Here is a 14,728-nt window from a genome sequence, read left to right as displayed (position 1 = left end):
ATAACCAATGGACACAGACAGCAGGGCCGTAAGGGCATGTGCTGGGGTGGGAACGGCCGGGGAGAGGTCACTGGGGGGAAAGGAGACTTATGTAATACTGTAAAGAATTTAAATTTTTAAAAAGCCAACAACATAATTTCAATTACTTTCAAGTGCGTTGGAGGAAGTAAAACGGGCTGCTTTCCAGGGTGGAGGAGCACTTAGGAGATCTGAGGTTTCTCAGAGGGAGCGGTTCACAGTGAGGACACAGCCGGCCGAGTGAGGAGCTGGCAGACAGTCCTAGGAGCAGGAACAGAGAGTGCAAAGGGCCTGCAGCAGAACGAGCTTGGAGGTTCGGGCAGAAAGAAGACTGATCCGATTGCAGGATGACCCTGAGAGCTGGGCACCGCTCTGCCCTACAGGACTCGCTCCTGTAACCCTCGCAGCCGTGCCTGGAGGTGGGTGTAATTAGCCCTGTTTCTCAGGTGTAGAGAGTCACACAGCTGGCGGAGGAGCCAGAATCCACTCCCAGGTGGTCTGGCCCCAGAGCCCTTGTTTTTAGCCACCCTGTGGGTGCGAGGCAGGGGCAGGCAGCACCCGGCGCTCGAAAGTTTCATAAACTGGGCGCTGGAGCCAGAACTGAGCCCAGAATGCCTGCGACACTGCAGCCCTAGGAGGGGCAGCACACAGTCTCGCAGGACTTCTCCCCAGTCCTCGGCTCAGCCATGGGTCTGTGCACAAAGGCACTCAACAGCTACCCTGTTGCCAGCTTGACTTCCCTGTGGGGCAGGCAGTGGGGGTCACAGAGCAAAGATGGGGTCTACCTGCACTGCTGAGGGCCCTCCCCCGGCCCCACCCTCAGCCCCAGCGCCTCTGGGTCTCAACAGGAAAAGTGTGGGTGGGGGCAAAGCAGCAGGGCAGGGGGCAGGTCGGCAGGTGGGCTGTGTCTGCACCAGCTGGGCTGTCAGGACAAACAGGTGTGAGACATCCCGGCCGGGGGGATCGAACTTGTCACTCGGGAGTGAGGATTAACCACTGTGCAGCCCAGGCTACTTCTCACTTCCCCTATCACCTCCTGCTGCCCCCCCCCCAATAAATGTTAATGAACCCTGCCCTTCTCCCCTCCTCCCAGCTCCCTCTGGTCAAGGGAGAAAGTCAGGCAACATTTAGGTAAACTGAGTCTGGACCACATAAGAGGGTCTCCTTCCCCTCCCCCATCCTTGTGAGGATATTTGATGCTTCCCAGGGGGTGTCCTTCATCCCAGCTGACAATTTGACAGCATCCATAGCAGTTGTTTCCTTTTTATAAACTGGGAAGCTGAGGCCAGAGGAGTGAAGGACGGGCCACAGGTCACACAGCCACAGCCTAGAGCGGCCAGGGCCCAGAGCTGGGGACGGAGGCCAGGCCTGGACCACCCTCCATGCTGCCTCCCCGCTGGGGCCGCCACTGGCCTCTCCGTGGCGGTAAAGGAGCAAGCTGCGTAAAAGCCAAGCCTGCAGGTGTGGGATGGGAAGGGACAGGAGCAGAAGATGTCACACCGTGAAGCAAGCCATGCCCCAGAGCCCCCTGGCACCAGTGCCCTGGCTGAACCCCAAGGCCAAGCTGGACTGCTGGCCCCTGTTACCATGGGGACCCGGGCTGGGCTAGGGGCTGGCCAGTGACAGCAGGCTCTTCCCCCACGGATAGGAATCGGGGCTCAGGCTCAGAGGCCTTGTGCCCAGATAGCAGTGGGTGGGATGCCCCACACCCACCTTCCTTATGCACTTTTGTGCCCCTGCTGACCCCCCACAGCAAACCCCTATGTCTCTCCTCAGGAGGAAGGTAGGAGGAGGGCGCATTTCATACCCCACCTGGGAGCTGGGGCTGGTGGGGAGTGGGCACCAGGGCACTGGCGCCCCGAGGGCAGAGCCAGCACCAAGTCCAAGTGGAGCGGTCGATGGGGGAAGTGTCTATGGAAGAGACAGAGTTTAAATGGGGCCCCAAATGGTGGGAGGAATGTGGAAAATGGAAATGCTCAGGGGGCTGGGCCTGGGCGAACGCAGAGGGGGCAGGCTGGGTGTGTTCTGAGTGGACACCCATACTCACCCCCATCTCTGCCGCCCCCCCGCCCGCCGGCGCACCACTGACTGGCTGTGAGGCCGCATCAGTGAGTGGGGAAGCTCTAAGAGCCTTTCTAGTTGTGACATCTTCCCATTTGATTCCAAGCCTGGACTCCCCAGCTGTGCAGGGGTGGGGCTCCCACCACCCTCCCCAGGCCAGCTCAGGCCTGTGGGCTCCCTGGGCCGGGGGGAGCCAGGTGCTGAGGGGGACAGGGCGGAGGGTCCCCTTGTCTGTGCGGGCATGGATGGCAGACGATTTTGTGGATTGATGTGGCTCAGGAAGGTGAGAAGGCCTGGAGGGGAGAGCTCTGCCCTCCCACTCATCTCCCAGGTAAATAAACCCACACCCAGCCTTTCCCATCCAGGGGCACGGGGACCCCCGGGAGCCAAGCTGAGTGTGAGTGAAGGAGGGGTTCCCCCAGAGGTCCCCCAGGACCAGCCCCCTCCGAAGCCGCCATCACCACCTTCCGTGGGGAAGGAGCAGGGGAGACCTGGCTGTTGGGACGCGCTGGGCTGGGCGGGCCCTGAGCAGAGACGCAGACACAGCCTGTGCGGAACACACAGAGTTCGGACTGTGGAAACCTGGTTCCGCCATCCACTGGCCGGGTCGCCCTGAGCTGGTGACCAACAGCGTGCCTGTTTCCTCATCTGCAGGATGGGGCAATAGCGGTCAGAGACATGGCTGCCGGGCACTCTCCCAGGGCCCAGAGGCTCCAGGACTGGCTGCTGCCCTGAAGGATAGCGAGTGATGGGCCCCCCGACGCCCACTAGTGATCTGCGTGGGTCCTCCAACACCCGGCACCACTGTCCCCGTCTCTCAGAGGAACTGCCACAGCCCCGCAGCCAGCTCCTCTGTCCCCGCCCCAGGCCAGCTCTCGGCACTCCGTGGGGGTCTTCCAGCCCCCGCTGCCCCTCCCTCCCACCCCTGGCCCCAAGCTGTTGCACCCACTGTTGGCTGTCAGTCAGGACAGTCACCCCCTCATTCCCAGTGGCCAGAGAGCAGGTAGGGGAGCCAGGCAGTGGCGGCGCAGTCCTGGCCAAGCCCACCCCTCCCCTGCAGGGAGGCTCCTCCTTCTGAGGCTGCTTCTGGGAATTCCCATCCCACCACCTCCGGCAGATACCTGCTGCTCACCCGTGGGGAGTGGGCACCAAACCCGGGCGGGAGAAGCTGGCCCCCAGAGGGGAGGAGGGGCACTCCCGCGGGGATCGGAGCCCACAGGCCAGCCTCCTATTGAGAAGGCTCCAGCAGCCCAGCCCCTGCGCTGGGAGCCCCCGAGAGGTTGGCAGCCCCGCCGGTGGCCCCTTTGCAGTCTCACTGGCCAGGAAGGTGGACACATCACACCTCAGTCTCGCAATTACGCCCTCCTCCCCCTCCTCCCCCTCCTCCTCCCTCTCTCTCTCCTCCTCTTCCCCTGTCTCTCCTCCTCTCCCCCCTGAAAACCTGTGCCTTGAAGAGACCTTGGCTTCTCTGGGACTCTACCCTGGGGACTGCCCACATCTTCTCCCGACTCTGGGGGCAGGGGGGGTCACTGCCCCAAGGAACCTCCAGCGATGGAAGCCGCCCGCCTGCTGCCCAACTTCACTCTGTAAGTGCCGGCCTTTCTGACCGACAAACGACAGACAAACGGGGAGTTCTGTTGCCACCTCCAGCCTGCGGCAGCCCTAATCTCACCGGGACTCCCACACGGACTGGCGGGTGGGGCGGGGGCGGCGCCCGGTGCGCCCTGGGCTGGCTGCTGGCACCCACACCTGGGTCTGCCTCCTGTCCCCACACAGGTGCCTGCAGCTACTGATTCTCTGCTGTCAAACTCAGGTAGGCAACCTGCCCCGGGAGCTTCCAGCTTCTCCCCATGTCTCCCACCCACCGAAGGGGGAGGGGCAGCCTCCTTTCTTTGGACAGAGGCCGGTTCTGGCCTCTCTCCGGGGTGTGAGGGGGGCCAGCTCTGAAGGGGAGCAGGAAAAGGGGCTACGGCAGATTTGGGGATCGGCTGAGGTTTTTATCTGTGTTCTTTCCCATGACCCTCCCTGCTCCCCCTGGGGTCTCTGCCTTGCTCTGCATCCCTCCACACTGGGTCACCCCAAGGCAAGGTGCAGAGGCCACAAGGACTTGAGGGATGGAGCCGGGAGTGGCTGGAAGAGGGTGGAGGTGATGGCTCAAGTGAGGCTTGTACGTGAGAGGACAGGTTTCCATGCAAAACCACCTGTGTATTCCACTCCTGACCGCACTCCCACCAACACAGGTGTCCTGGGGGTGCTGCCCTGGGGGGTTATGGGAGCAGAGGGCCCAGCCAGGGCAGGTGACTCCAGACACAATGAGGTCAAACCCAAAAGGAGTTGTCTGAGACGAGATTCAGGGTCCGCTTCTCCAGGCTCCCCCACCCAAGCCTGCCCCCCATGCCCACCTCCCCCTGCCCAGCTGCAGCTCGAGGCTGGTCCCTTTTTGTGATCCGCCATAAAAGTGCAGCTATTAAAATGCACTGGTCCAGAACGCGCTGGGGACACGGCTTGGCTTTCCCAGGCCAGGGGCCGCTTCTCTTCGTATCCAGTGGGGACTTTTTTTGAAGGTAAGGCCTTTTCTCTGCGAGGGAAAGAGGCTGGCTGCCTTTGAAGCAGTGGGGGGGTGGGAGAGAGAGACACCCCCCTTTTCCTTCCCACTTTTGCTCAAGCCCCCGTTCCAGGCCTTTTGCTTCACACATCCAGGGAGAGCCAGAAGAAAGCCCCCAGCCGGGCCGGGCGGGGGCGGGGGTGGGCCCAACCTGTTCTGGAAGGGGAATTAGCACAATGGTGCGCCTGGCCTGGCGTTTATGGCCTGGCTGAGGCCCCATTCAGGATTCGGGGAAGGTGGCAAAGCTGTCCTTTCCCCCTTGAAGTGCCCCCGCACCCCCCTGGAGGGGGCCCGCAGGCCGGACCACAGCCATGCTTGAGGGGCCGGCTGACAAGCAGCTGTCTGCAGCACTGGAAGGGGAGGTTCCCCACAGCGGGAACATGAAAGGGACAGGCAAGGTCCCGCGGGGAGAGCGACTTGTGGGCTGTGGGCTGTGGGGGGGCGTGGGGCTGCCTTTGTGCAGGGCTTGAAGGGGGATGAGGAGAGGAGGGGGCTCTGGGGGGGCCTCTCTGCTCCTGACCTGGAACAGACGGCCAGGAGGAGGCTGCCCGCCAAGAGGGGCGGAGGGCCTGAACCTGGGCCAGGCGGCTGGGGCTGGGGGCAGGCGGACCCCACCGAGGGTCCCGGGCCAGCCAGACCCCTCCTCCTGGCAGGGAGGCAGGTCTCCCACCCCAGATTCAGGCCTCGGGTTTGGAGGGAGGCGCGTGGGGCGGGCTGGGGTCTCCTAGGCTGGGTCCTGGCCTGCGGACAGCTCCGGTTGGAAATGAGCAGTGCCGCACGAAGGGTTAACCCCCGGCAGGTCACACTGTCAGCCTCAGGCTGCTCCCTCGCCTCCCCTTCCTCAAAGCCAACACTCCCACCTTTCCCTCCAGGAGAGCGGGGCCCTAACAGATGCCGGTCCAGGTCTAGCTCTGCCCAGAGGGTTGGCCTTAGGGACTGGGACCGGGAAAGGCTGTCCCAGCAAGGCCATGGGTCCAGGTGGAGAGAAGCATTTCGGTGCCGGCTGAGGCAGTGGCAGCAGCTGGGAGGCAGTCAGGCTGCACCTGGCTGCAGAGGCGGTAAGGGATCCCTCAGCTCAGTGCGCAGCGGGCTAAGGAGAGCCAGGTACCCTCCTGCCTTTGTTTGCAGGCGGTGTGGGCGGAAGAGCCCCTCCCCCGCCTGGAGGAGTGGGTGGGTGGCAGCATGGCTGGCCACAATGCCCACCAGCCTCTGTTACATTGTGCCACAGGCAGATGGCCTCACGGGAGCAGCCCTTGGACCACTGCTGACAGCACCTTCGAAACTCCTTGGCTTCCCTCCACTAAGGAGGTGCCGCACCCATGCAGGAGGGAGGAACACTGGAAGGGGGCCTGGCTTCTCTGAGGGCCCCCGAGCACCCAGGGGAGAGGCAGGGGAGCAGGCACAGCTCAGGATCCCACAGGCGACTAAGAAATGCTTCCAGGGGCCTGCAGAGCTAGAGACAAGGATCTTACAGCCCCACAATGCTCGCCAGTGACCCTAACAGACCGGCCGCTGCGTGTGCGTGTGTGCACATGTGCTGGGGTGGGTCCTTCAAGGCTAGCGGGGAGGATGGAGGAAAGCTGGCTGCCTGGCTAACAGAGCCAACGCCTGGAGTTCTGGAGGGGTGACAAGCTCCACGCAAGAGGCAGGACAGGGTTCTGTCTCTAATTAGCCGTGTGGCCTGCGCGCCTTCTCCATAGAATACGGGGATCAGATACAGAACCGCAGGCTCCCTCCAGCTCCCAGAGTCACGACTCCACGTCTGCACTCTGTCACCAGGAGTCCTCAGGCCTGCGCAGCCAGCACTTCTCTGCTGCAGGCTGGACAGGGAGCCGAAAGGCCATGATTGGCTCACCCGCTGGCCGGAGAAAGTCATGGCTCTATGCCCCCTTCACCCTGCACCTCGACCTCCCAGGACAAATGGCCTGCCCTGCCACACTCACCTCTGTACCCCTCACCCCTGGATGGACCAGCGGTGGTGTCACCCAAAGCAAATTGACACTATTTTTCCCTTGGTAACCGCAAAGGGGGAGAATCACCCGTCTCCTAATTTTAACCAGTACGTGAGGGACCAGGGCGCCATGACCGACCAGCTGAGCCGGCGGCAGATCCGTGAGTACCAGCTCTACAGCCGGACCAGCGGCAAGCACGTGCAGGTGACCGGGCGTCGCATCTCCGCCACCGCTGAAGACGGCAACAAGTTCGGTGAGGCCCGGCCCTCACCTGAGGCCGCCCGTACCCCTGGCCGGCTTCCCCTGCTTCGTCCGGGGTCTTGTGTCAGGGCCTCCCCGTGTTCCCCACCTGAGGTCGGAGGTCAGGTGGGTTGGGGGGGGGGGCTTCCACCCCCTGGGCTTGCAACCCTCATAGACAGAAGTCTCTCCCTCATGACAGCCAAGCTCATAGTGGAGACGGACACCTTTGGGAGCCGGGTGCGCATCAAGGGGGCTGAGAGCGAGAAATACATCTGCATGAACAAGAGGGGCAAGCTCATCGGGAAGGTGAGGCCGGAGGAGAGAGCAGACCCTTGACTGGATCCTCCTGGGGTGGGGTGCCCCGGGCCAGCAGCATCCCCATTGCAGGGTGACGGGGGCCATGACTCTCCTGCTCTCACCCACCACTGTCACTCTGTTCTCCGTGTCAGTGAGTCCTGCTGGATTGACAAGCACTCTGAGAACACTGACTGGGCCACAGGGCCCTTGCTCAGATCCCTGGGGCCATTTCCCAGCTCAATGAGTAAGAATTTCAGCACCTACATGATGTTACAGCCCCTGTGTTGCGGGTTAAGGGCTAACTGGGGTTGAAAGTGTGCATTCAGACAGGGTCAGAAGCTCCCCCAAGGTCAGTGGGCTCCACGGACCCAGCCAGCGAGATGCACACTGACCACCTGCTAGTGTAACCGTGCACCTAGTGGGACCGCGTGCGAGTATAACCTACGCCGCGGTGGTGGGTCCAGCACTGTGGAGCAGAACTCCATTTCTTTAGCAATGGTCAATCCTGGCTTCCGGTTTTGGCTGTTCTCACCAAATATTTACTTATTTTTGTCAAGCCTCGGGCTGTCATCTATAAAAATGGGCATAGCATCAGGGTTATCTGTAAAGCCTAAGACAGTGGTTCTCAACCTTGGCTGTACATTAGAATCGCCTGGGAATCTTTTAAAAATCCTGATTTCTGGGCCTCATTCTCCGGAAATTCTGTTTCTTTGTTACTAATTTTGTGGCCCCACCCCCTAACAAAAAAACAGAATTTCCGGGGGATGAGGCCCAGAAATCAGGATCTTAAAAAGATTCCCAGGTGACTCTAATGTGCAGCCAAGGTTGAGAACCGCTGGTCTAAGGGCTGCCTGTATGGCTCTAACACAGTTGGTGTCCATAAATGTTTGCCCCTTCTTTTCGTCAGAGCATGGTGCCTCCTTCCCCTCCACCCAGCAACGCCATCCCCCCACCGAGGCTGCTCTTGTGTACGAGTGCCCACTGGTTAAGCAGGAAACCACACAATCCCCTAGATCAGCGGTTCTCAACCTGGGGGTCGTGACCCCTTTGGGGGTCGAACGACCCTTTCACAGGGGTCGCCTCAGACCATCGGAAAACACATATACAATTACAAATTGTTTTTGTGATTAATCACTGTGCTTTAATTATGTTCCATTTGTAACAATGACATTGGGGGTCACCACACCATGAGGAACTGTATTAAAGGGTGGCGGCATTAGGAAGGTCGAGAACCGCTGCCCTAGATCTTTACGTCTCATCCTGGTAAACTGAAGCTCCGCTGGCTGAATGCCTGGCTCGAGGTGTACAACTTCCAAACGACAAGCCTGCCTTTAAGTGCAGGTCTGGCTCCAAGCACAGCCTGCCCCTCTCCCCGCGCGGCCAGGGCACCACCTCACCAGGCAGAAACCCTGGGGCGCCCAGCCCCCCGCGGTCTTAAGAGAGGCCCGGGAGGCAGAGCCGCCGGGAAGGGTGGGTGGACAAACTCCCCCCTCTCCTTCCTTCCCTGGCAGCCCAGCGGGAAAAGCAAAGACTGCGTGTTCACGGAGATCGTGCTGGAGAACAACTACACGGCCTTCCAGAACGCGGGGCGCGAGGGCTGGTTCATGGCCTTTACGCGGCAGGGCCGGCCGCGCCAGGCCTCCCGCAGCCGCCAGAACCAGCGGGAGGCCCACTTCATCAAGCGCCTGTACGAGGGCCAGCTGCCCTTCCCCAACCAGGTCGAGCGGCAGAAGCAGTTCGAGTTCGTGGGCTCGGCCCCCACCCGCCGGACCAAGCGCACGCGGAGGCCTCAGCCCCGGACGTAGTCGGGGGCCCCCGGGGTGGCAGCTGTCCCTCCTCAGCCTTCCCGTCCCCCCCCCTTCCTGATCCAAAGATGGGGCTGGGTGGAGGGAGGGAGGCCGGGACCCCCAGGAGGCCCCGAGGACCAACAAGCATCAGCGCCCAGGCTGCCCAAGCTGGACGGGCCTCGGGCCGCCTCCTGGCCCCTCCAGGGCCGCTGGCCGGGCCCCGGGGGTGTGGCGGCCCAGGAGAGACGCTGTAGTGTCCCCCACGCCCGCCCCGACGACACAGACTCACTGCGCCGAGGGGGCGGGCAGCAGGTTCAAGGCCTTGCCGACTGCGGGGAGGTGGCTCTTCTCAACTCCGCTCCCGCCTCCAAGCTCCTCCTGGCCAGCCCCTGGGAAGGGACTTTCGTTTTTGTTTCAGGAAAAAAAGGAAAAGGGAGAAAAAAGAGGGCTGACCGTTCTTCACATTCCACTACCCAGGCCTGCACCCCTAGCCCCAGCTCCCAGCCCCAGAATAAAACCATTTTCCTGCAAACGGCTGATCTGAGGGGGCGAGGGGTGGACGGATCCAACCCCCAAGCCGCACTGGTGACCGGCGGGCCGCTCGCGGAGGCGCGGGGACGCGCGGCGCCCAGGCCGGGCAGGTGCAGGCGGCGCGGGGCGGGGCGGGGCGGGGCGTCCTGGGGCGCACGCAGGCCTGGGTGGCCCGGAGGCCCGCGGACCTCCGCGGCGGGGGCCCAGGGCACCCCTCCCGCCGCGGGCTCTGGTTTCCTGGCTCTTCTGACGCGTCCCGTGCTACCTGTTGGGGCGCAGGGGACCCACACCCTGGGGCCGAGCCTGGGCCGGGCGGGCGGCCAGCCGGGCAGCAGGCCCGCCCCGGCGCAGCAGCCGCCCGCCGAGCAGGATTGCTTTTTTCCGGTGAGGAGGGTCGGGTGGGGGAGGAGGGCGCGGGCGGGCGGGCGGAAGGGGGAGTGAGGACCAGAAAGTGTCCCCTCGCCGCCCAGGTCCGCGGCGGAGGGCGGGAGCACACCCAGGGGGCCCTCAGGGGCCGCCGGCCAGGGGGAGGGGAGAGGCGGCCCTCCCCACCCCGCGCCCCGGGGGGGCTTTCCCCGACGCCCCAGGTGCGCCCTTCGGGGATGGAGCCCAGAGGCCATAAAAGCCGCCTCTGGCCCCCTCCGCCCTGGCTTTTAGTCTTGTCCAGGGGGAGGCCCTCCCCTGCAGGTCTCTCCAAGCCCCAGTCCGCGCTGAGGGCAACACCCTCCCCAGTCCTTCTGCTGCGCAGGGACCCCGGCCTCAGTTTCCCTCTTTCCGAGAAGACATGGGGAAGGGGGGTATGGAAAGAGAAGGAAAAGATGAAAGACACCGCTTCTCCGAAGGGGAAGGGCCTAAACCTCGGGACAGTGGGGGAGTGGAGGGGCCTGGTTTAGCCCAACTGGGAGCAGAGGGGAGTGTGAGCGGATGCGGTGGGAGGGGTCACCCCCCTCTCGGTGCGGACTGGAGCCCCACACCCCCGACTCTGGGCAGTTGAGACCAGAGGGAGGTTCCCAGGCCCCAGGACATTCTCCCTCCAGTTTGTCATAATTGCTTTGTACCAGGTCGCTTTTTTTCTCTCTCCCCCACCTCCCCAGTCACAAAGAGCCTTAATCCCGGTGAAGACTGGGGGGGCGGGGGGCACTTTCAGGCGGGGGTGAGCGGGTGTGGGGAGGGGGTGAGGGGAGGGTGGTCTGGAGCCACAGCTGATAACTGGCAAGATCAATGGGATTTTAAACTCGGGGGCAACGCCCAGCAATTACCTGAGGACAAAGGGTTGGCGCCCCCAGGTGTGGAGGACTGGACTTGGGGGGCCTGGGAAGGAAGTGTGTTGGGGAGGGGCAGGTCTTACAATCCCTCTGATTTCCGAAGGAATTTGAGACATTCTTTAAAACTCTAGACCGCCTCCCCCTGCCAGGCTCCCAGACCCACCCCCACCTTCCCTGGCTTGGGTTAGAGACGGCTTCAAAGGTGGACGGGCCCTTTGTCTGGCCTCTGCTTTCTTCTCTGCCTTTCTCGGCCCTCCCTCCCTCCCTCTCTGACCTCCCCAGCACAGACAGGCCTCTGGGGGCCCGCTCCAGAAAGCCCTCACTGTTTCCTTGCTTGCTTTTTGAGGTGAGACCTGGCCGAGAGGGACAAACTGGGGGACGGTGAGAGAGCACGGCAGCTTGGAGGCTTATGCCATCTCAGGGTGCCCGTGCCCCACCCCAAGCCCAAGCCTGGCAGGTCTCAGGCCTGCGTGTGGCCTTGGGTCCCTGGCTCACCGCGCCATTTAGTGCCTCTGCAGAGACCGGCTCTTTCCCAGCATACGGGGCGGTGGGGGTGGGGGGTGGGGGGTGTCTGTTCAGCTCATTCCCTCTGAGCTGGCCATTTCCAAGATGCTCACAGGAAGAGGTGGGAAGAGTGGGTCTCTAATCAAGGGCCCTCGGAGGGGTGAGGGGTGTAAAGCATGAACGTGCGGTAGGAGGGAGGCTGCCCCTGGCCTCTGCCAGCCCGCTGCTGGCTCCCGCACCCTGCTTGCTTCTGTGTGCCCGAAGATTCTCAGCAAGTGTGCGGGTGGGGGGAGGGGGGACTGAGGGCCAGAAGAACCTGTCCGTGTCAGGGAGGAGGTGACAGGCGGAGGAGCTGCCTCAGGTCCTGTGCCTGTTTGGGATTACCGAGACTCGAGCTAAGAATAGCTTCTATATTGATCTCTCCTCCCTGTCCTGTCCTCCAAAAGGCCAGATGAGGCAGAGGGGGGCCGAAGCAGGAAGTCAGAGGGGGAGTCCACGCTTGTTAGTGGTTGCAAACTGGCTTCTTCTCATGTCCTTCCGTTCGGCCCCATCCCTGGGACCCCCATGGCGGCAGCTTCCCAGTCACCAAGCCAAAAAGCCTGCCTCGGACCCCGGTGTCCTCAGCCTCAAGGGCCCGCCGCTGCGAGGACCACCCTTTGTGATGTTCTTTCCTCGCTCAGCCTGCCAGCGCTGTCCTGCCTTCACCCTCTCCGCCTCCCCTGCTCCGACCTTCTCGTTCCTGCCTCCTCTTCATAGGGGCATCCTCTCCTGCTCTTCCTGCTGTCCCTCTGAGCCGTCTGGTCTCAACTCTCGCCCCCTCGCCACGACTGCTTCCTCGTCCAGCTCGGGAACACCATTGCCAGCCCTCACCGGGTGCCTCAACCGCTGCACAGCTTTTAAACGGTCTCTCTGCCTCCTGACGCACCACCCACCCCTGCTCCACAATGTCCGTTTCTTCAGCCTGCCTCACCCTACCACACACCCAGACCCTGTCGCACGGTCGGTCGCTAGCAAGCACATGGCTTTCCAGGCTCCTGCTCAGTCCTGAGAAGGCCCTTCCCAGCCCCAGCCCTATAGCTCTCTTCAAGACGCTGGCAAACTGCGGCCCTGGCCACTCAGCAAGCACGCGTGTCCATCTCTGTTCATGAGGTTCCCACGGCCTAGCGTGCCCTCCGGACCGTAGTCGCCTTGCCTGCCCCGTGACTTCCCCGCTCTCCGGGGGAAGCAGCAGTGTCCACTGTGCTGGTCTCCTCGGCTCACCGCCCTTGCCCTCTGGCACATATCACAGCGGGTCCACACTGTACTGTTGATGCTTGTGCCATGGATCTGCTGGATAGCAAGTGCCGCAGATGTGGAAATAGCCTGTCTGTGCCCCCCCTCCCCCGTCCTCAGCACAGTACATTATGCAGAATAAGGATTTATTGAGGCAATAAACCATCAGAAGGCCGAAAGGCGTCCGTCATAGTATAGTCCCTCACAGTGAGGGCAGGATGAGAAGCCAGAATCCAGCCTTTACCCTCCACCCTTAGGTGTAGTTGGGTGGGGACGGGCCCTAAGCAGTTCATCCAAGGATTTATCCATTCCCTATACTGTACAGCACTGTGCTAGCCCCTCCGTTAATTAAAAAGATGGACAAGATTGCATCGTCCCCAGTCAAGCAGTGGGTGGGTGGGGGGGTAAACCCGTGAAGAGGCAGTTCTCCCCTGGGGCATCTAGAACGCTCTCTCTCACAGCTAAGATAGCAAAGCAGCATCTGGCACCTCCCCAGAGAGTGAAGGAGGAGATGGGAGCGGTGGGAAGTGAGGACCTGATGTGCAGTGCTCTGGCGATGGCCAGGCAGCATGCAAGGCTGGCTCCATGGAGCCCCTTCTTTAGGGGATAAGATTATTCCCGTGTCATGAGTGAGCGAGCGCAAAACGCAGACATGTGAGATCAGCCACGGTCACACCAGTGAGCCCTACAATCTAGATCCTCCTGCCCTCAACAGGAGTATGCTCAGTGGGAGGTTCTCCACTCCCCACCCACACACGATGGGTTCTTAGGGGGAGGGTGCATGGGGTGAGGCAGGTGGGAAGTGCTGGGGTTTGCCATGATCTTTCAGAACAAGCAGGATTTCAGCCAGCAGAGAAGGCACACAAGGGGAAACTGAGTGAAAACAGCATGAAGAGAAGGCCTTGAGGCGGGAAAATATGAGGTGTGCTCAGTGGGAGGTGAGAGTGGATCTGAGTGTGCTCAGCGGGAGGTGAGAGTGGATCTCAGTGTGCTCAGCAGGAGGTGAGAGTGGATCTCAGTGTGCTCAGCAGGAGGTGAGAGTGGATCTCAGTGTGCTCAGCGGGAGGTGGGAGTGGATCTGAGTGTGCTCAGCGGGAGGTGGGAGTGGATCTGAGTGTGCTCAGCGGGAGGTGAGAGTGGATCTGAGTGTGCTCAGGGGGAGGTGAGAGTGGATCTGAGTGTGCTCAGGGGGAGGTGAGAGTGGATCTGAGTGTGCTCAGGGGAAGAAGGTGAGAGTGGATCTGAGTGTGCTTAGGGGGAGGTGAGAGTGGATCAGAGTGTGCTCAGAGGGAGGTGAGCAGTGATCTGAGTGTGCTCAGGGGAAGGTGAGCAGTGATCTGAGTGTGCTCAGGGGGAGGTGAGTGTGGGTGTGAGTGTGCTCAGGGGAAGGTGAGTGTGGGTGTGAGTGTGCTCAGGGGAAGGTGAGATTGGATCTGAGTGTGCTCGGGGGAAAGTGAGCAGTGATCTGAGTGTGCTCAGGGGAAGGTGAGCAGTGATCTGAGTGTGCTCAGGGGAAGGTGAGCAGTGATCTGAGTGTGCTCAGGGGAAGGTGAGATTGTATCTGAGTGTGCTCAGGGGAAGGTGAGCAGTGATCTGAGTGTGCTCAGGGGAAGGTGAGCAGTGATCTGAGTGTGCTCAGGGGAAGGTGAGATTGGATCTGAGTGTGCTCAGGGGAAGGTGAGATTGGATCTGAGTGTGCTCATGGGAAGGTGAGATTGGATCTGAGTGTGCTCGGGGGAAAGTGAGCAGTGATCTGAGTGTGCTCAGGGGAAGGTGAGCAGTGATCTGAGTGTGCTCAGGGGAAGGTGAGATTGTATCTGAGTGTGCTCAGGGGAAGGTGAGCAGTGATCTGAGTGTGCTCAGGGGAAGGTGAGATTGTATCTGAGTGTGCTCAGGGGGAGGTGAGCAGTGATCTGAGTGTGCTCAGGGGAAGGTGAGCAGTGATCTGAGTGTGCTCAGAGGGAGGTGAGCAGTGGTCTGAGTGTGCTCAGGGGGAGGTGATATTATATCTGAGTGTGCTCAGGGGAAGGTGAGCAGTGATCTGAGTGTGCTCAGGGGAAGGTGATATTGTATCTGAGTGTGCACAGGGGGAGGTGAGCAATGATCTGAATGTGCTCAGGGGGAGGTGATATTATATCTGAGTGTGCTCAGGAGAAGGTGAGCAGTGATCTGAGTGTGCTCAGGGGAAGGTGAGCA

At 61.6% G+C, this 14,728-nt stretch overlaps 2 protein-coding genes across 5 annotated transcripts in view; both read left to right on the top strand.

The window, feature by feature from the left end:
- Nucleotides 1-3,630: 3,630 nt before the first annotated feature.
- FGF17 (fibroblast growth factor 17) lies at nt 3,631-9,192 on the top strand. 2 transcript variants are annotated; one of them, XM_059695141.1, is made up of 5 exons: nt 3,631-3,665; nt 3,856-3,892; nt 6,745-6,889; nt 7,076-7,182; nt 8,685-9,192. In XM_059695141.1, exons 1-5 carry the CDS (start codon nt 3,631-3,633, stop codon nt 8,976-8,978), a joined length of 618 nt encoding a protein of 205 aa, XP_059551124.1. In that variant the 3' UTR covers nt 8,979-9,192. The 2 variants fall into 2 exon arrangements, with proteins under 2 accessions (XP_059551124.1, XP_059551123.1); XM_059695140.1 differs by having other exon boundaries at nt 6,712-6,889.
- A 440-nt stretch (nt 9,193-9,632) lies between these two features.
- DMTN (dematin actin binding protein) overlaps nt 9,633-14,728 on the top strand; it is a 29,826-nt gene continuing 24,730 nt past the window's right edge. For 2 of the 3 annotated variants that reach the window (XR_009452924.1, XR_009452922.1), the window contains exon 1: nt 9,633-9,875. The gene's annotated coding sequence lies outside the window, so the exon portion shown is untranslated. The remainder of the gene's footprint in view (nt 9,876-14,728) is intronic. The other variant, XM_059696039.1, reaches the window with a different exon arrangement.

Source organism: Myotis daubentonii, chromosome 5, assembly GCF_963259705.1.
Source record: "Myotis daubentonii chromosome 5, mMyoDau2.1, whole genome shotgun sequence".
Taxonomy (NCBI): domain Eukaryota; kingdom Metazoa; phylum Chordata; class Mammalia; order Chiroptera; family Vespertilionidae; genus Myotis; species Myotis daubentonii.
Note: the sequence above shows the minus strand (reverse complement) of the source record. Positions and strands in the feature narration are given on the sequence as shown.

Coding starts and splice junctions, on each gene's coding strand:
- FGF17 (XM_059695140.1), top strand. CDS start 3,631: ATGGAAGCCGCCCGCCTGCTGCCCAACTTCACTCT. Junction 3,893..6,711: donor TTCTCTGCTGTCAAACTCAG/GTAGGCAACCTG, acceptor GTAACCGCAAAG/GGGGAGAATCACCCGTCTCC. Junction 7,183..8,684: donor GGGGCAAGCTCATCGGGAAG/GTGAGGCCGGAG, acceptor CTTCCCTGGCAG/CCCAGCGGGAAAAGCAAAGA.